This window comes from Theobroma cacao, chromosome 8 (genome assembly GCF_000208745.1).
Source record: "Theobroma cacao cultivar B97-61/B2 chromosome 8, Criollo_cocoa_genome_V2, whole genome shotgun sequence".
Lineage (NCBI taxonomy): Eukaryota > Viridiplantae > Streptophyta > Magnoliopsida > Malvales > Malvaceae > Theobroma > Theobroma cacao.
In genome coordinates, this window is record NC_030857.1 from 1,336,521 (window position 1) to 1,341,004 (window position 4,484).

The 4,484-nt window shown below is 31.5% G+C and overlaps 1 protein-coding gene across 1 annotated transcript; it reads right to left on the reverse strand.

Annotated features, from left to right (window-relative positions):
* Positions 419-3,925, reverse strand: LOC18591428 (jasmonate O-methyltransferase). Its single transcript, XM_007017535.2, has 4 exons — positions 3,767-3,925; positions 3,257-3,661; positions 1,111-1,383; positions 419-976 (listed from the first exon to the last, which is right to left on the reverse strand). Exons 1-4 carry the CDS (start codon positions 3,839-3,841, stop codon positions 608-610), a joined length of 1,122 nt encoding a protein of 373 aa, XP_007017597.2. The 5' UTR covers positions 3,842-3,925; the 3' UTR covers positions 419-607.

Genomic DNA, 4,484 nt, shown 5'->3' on the forward strand with positions numbered 1-4,484 from the left:
AAAATTCACCGATCAAAACATATATGATATGAAATAGAAATTTTTTATTTTATTTGATGTCACGTTAGGTATTCTTTTTTGAATTTTACATCATATATTCAATTTTAACAAAACACTCAAGATTAGAACATCGTAAAGAAAATGACTTCAACTTCAAGGGAGGTGGAAAAAGTTGTTCGATAATCTTATAGCCGCACGTTGAAAAGTTCCAACAGTCTTAACATCGTAATGAAAATTCCATGGTTCATAAATTCTACGCTGAATCGGTTTGACCAAGACCAACGGGAGTAATGTTAACACATTTGAAGCAAAACAACGAGTTTAGTACTGAAATGGCACCATCGCTGTATTGTCCACCAACAAGTGTCATCCAGCTGCTTGTGGTCAAAATTTCAAATGCCCTGATTGGTCGTTAAACTTGGAATAATTAACCTCATGAACTTTATTTCTCCAGGAAGAAACAATACATTCCCATCTATCCCAGACTATTACAATAGGCTTCTAATGACCGAAGCTATTTCCTTTGGATTTTATAGTACTCCCTATGTAAACAGACAAACAAAAATTTCAGACTTTTTTGTTAAGATGTTCTTCCAATTGGATTTGATTACCCCTTTCTAGTCAGGGAAATCACCAAATTGAAGTACTTGGTTCTAGTCTTTGACAAGTGATTCCCAACAATCTCTGCATACCTGCTGAACAAATCATCCATTATATCTTGTCCAATTCCAAAGTGAGATTCCAACATCGATTCCACCACGGCTCTGATGGTTTTTGCCACTCGCTGTCCGATCAATAGTTTCCCTTGTGCTGTCTGGACGTCACTGACAGCACCTCCATCCCAGTCGATTTCAAAACCTTCAAGGCGATCGATTATAAAAGACCCTTCCTTCTGTATCTCCACCTTAATTTCCTCAGCACAGGGAGCGTAGAAAGGGGTATTGAAAGAATCAACTTTTTCCTCTTCAATCAGACCCTGGAAGGTTCAGTTGTTAGTTAGTTTGTCAACCTGGAAAGCTCATTCCACTTTCAAGGTTTGATTCTAATCCAATCCTCCACGTGATTCTTTCTTTAAGAGGAAACGAAAAAGGAACAATGATGTATGTATACCTCTCTAACCAGGCTCATTATTGCTTGGGCTAACAGCTCCCATTGGTAGCAGCTTTCTTCAGTTGTGGGATCAGTGGATCTCCTGCCAAACAAAGAAAGAACCATTCGGCCACCGGGGACCAATTCTTGCGAACGTGACTCTATGAACATTGGAAAGTCATTCTGGAACTGCAATGAGTACGCATGCAGCACGCTATGCGGGCTGCTCTTTGATATATAGACCTTTCCCTTATTCAAAGGCGTGACAGCATTGCTCTCCAGGCCTGGCGGAACCTGTACAAATTCAGTATTCCTTCCTTTGTATACTAAACCTAACATATATTAGTAATTAATAACAAAAACAACATTAAGATTACTTTTCTCAACGTGGTTACAAGTTTAACATATTAATTAATAATTTAATTAAGTAAGATAATTTTCCTACTTAATTTCACATCTATATATACTTAATTAAAAATATCCTTATCTATAACAAATATCATTTTTATTATTTATTATGAAAATATTATCAATAATACTTTTAAACATATTTTTTAAATAATCAGATGAAAAATATTTTAACAATTAAGTATTATTAATTTAAACGAATGTTAATTTTTATCTTATTTTAAATTTAATTATAAGTTATTTAAAATATTTATTAAGTAGTTAATATTAGACGTATTTTAGGTTGTGTTTTAATTAATTTTCTAAGGACATTTTAAAAAATAATCCTTAAAGGATTATATTTTTAAAAATAATTTTTCGCATAATTTTAACTATTTTTAGTCAAATTAAACAAAATTACCTTTAATGATGTTACACATCATAATGTTACATGTCATGTTGAAAAAATATTATTGTTACATACCATATACAAAAACATGTTATACGTTATGGTTAAAAAAAGTTTTTACATGTCATATTAAAAAAAATATTATTATTGCACGTCATATACAAAAATATATTACACGTCATGTTTAAAAAAAGTTATTACACACAAAATTGAAAAAAAAATTATGATTACACGTCATGTACAAAAATATGTTATACTCCATGGTTAAAAAAAGTTGTTATATGTCATGTTGAAAAAAAAAAATTATTGTTACAAGTTATGTACAAAATCATTTTACACATCATGATTAAAAACGATTATTACACAAAAGCGGTTGTTACACTTCATGTTGAAAAAAATATACTGTTATTACACGTTATGTATGAAAACATGTTGCATACTATGTTGAAAAAATGTTGTTATTACACATCATGTTCAACAAAAATTTTATTACACTTTAATGCTTAAAATGTTGTTGTTACTTATAAACCAAAACTTCAAATCTTCTCAACTTTCTTCATTTTTTTTTTTTACAATTTGACACTGATTAAAGTGTTTTCAACATGTTTTCATATATCAAAACACAAATTTTCTCATATGAACACTTATTTCAACTAAAAATTGAAAAAAATTCTCTTTGAAAACTTAGTTTTATAAATTTCAAATTCTTAAGCTTATTAGTGTCTAGGTTCCAAATTAATCTAACTAAAAGTTGTTTCAAACATCTGTTATTATTTCAACCGTTTTAGTTTTATCCAAAATACTTAAAAATCAAAATTCTCAAATAACCACCTACCTCAAGCATGTTAATATCATCACTTGACGTCTTGAGAGCGCAGGAGAAAAATCAGAAATATAACAGGCAAATGTCAAAGAGAGAAATTGATAAAATTAGAAAGAGTTAGACGGTAAGAGAGAGAAATTGAAAGTATAAATAGGGAGAAATTGTGATAAATGATTTAATTTATTTAAAATAGTTTTAAAGGTATTTTTTTTACTAAAAATAGTTAAATTTATTTTAATAGTTACTTCTGAAATACTTTTATTAAGGATGGTTATTCTTCACAATTTTTTTAATTTTTTATTATAGTAATTTCCATAGATGATATAGCTTACCTAACTTTAGTCAAAAAAAGAATCAATTAAACTACCACGAGTCTATGCCCGAGGTTTTGGTTTCTTTAACGGCCTATTACTACACCTTTGAGATTGTAAATAAACAACAAAAATTAGGGCATCGTGGATCTATAAATTAAGAAAACTGATAGATTCTACGTGCAGGAAAGAGACTGTAACTCAATAATGAACTCATTTCCATCATTTCACACTGACCTGCGAGAGCCAGTGAAGACTGGAAGAAGAGTGCACATAGTGAAGGCTCTTGCTAGGGAACAATCTGCCATAGAAGGAGCCTGCGACACCAGATATAAAGCAGGATCCGCACCCGATACCCTTCTCTTCTTTCAGTCTGTGGTAGAATGCCGGTAATGACATGAATATGGAATTGAAATCATTGCTGTAGAGATCATTCAGGTACAGCCTAAACTCCGGTACCGGGTGGCCGAGACGACGGCTTGTGGCTTGTACCATGTCCATGATCTCAGAGATCACGCATAAGGTGTTGGGTCCTGACGAGCAACCCAAGTCTACAATTCCCATGCTCTCTAGGACATTGTTGCACGAGATTTCATGTACTGCTTCCTCTATGATTGGTTTCCCGATAGATATGATTTTGCTCTACAAAAATCGAAAGAAAAGGCAAGACATACATTTAAGGCAAAAACCAACCAATATTTAAACGACAAACAGGTATATGAGATTTCGAAAGGCGAAGACAACCACCTGAACCGTCGAGTTCTTTGCATAACTATTCTCTCCATTCCCTCTGTTCATGTGAAGTACTTGCATTACTTCCATTATTTCTCTGTCTCGTCCTCTCTTTTGCTCTCTAAGAGTTGTACAGAGAAGGGCAGAACGAAGAGTGGAAGGTCTTCGTGCCCTAATTATAGAGTATGATGAGCTTGGTCCGAGGCAAAGCTAAGCTCTTGTAAAAGTTATAGATGTGGTCGGTTAAGTTCGGGTGCATTCAGTAAAAAATAATATATATGGTTAAAAAAATAAATAAATATTTTATTATATATAATTATAGTTAGGTACTTATTCAAAAATTACAAAAGAATAAGATAAAAAATTGGATGATTGATCATACTCTTACATAACTGGATTTAACATCTAAAAAAATTTCAATATGAGACATTTTAAAAATAAAAAATGGACAAAAATATTACCATCTTAACCAAACATTAAATTTCTAAATTGAAAAAAAAATACATAAAACGAGCCCTAACCTATCTCCAATTCGCCATAATTAGTCATCTGATGCATCGATTGATTAAATCGTTTCTTTGCCAACCCTTTTATAATAATGAATACGAAAGTTTGAAAATCAATCTCAATCAAATCTTAGTCTATTTTCATGCTTCTAAGCTCTTCTCACAAAATCTAAAATAATTACATCATTGTATTATTGAATTAAAAATCTTTGTATTTATTGCAAATG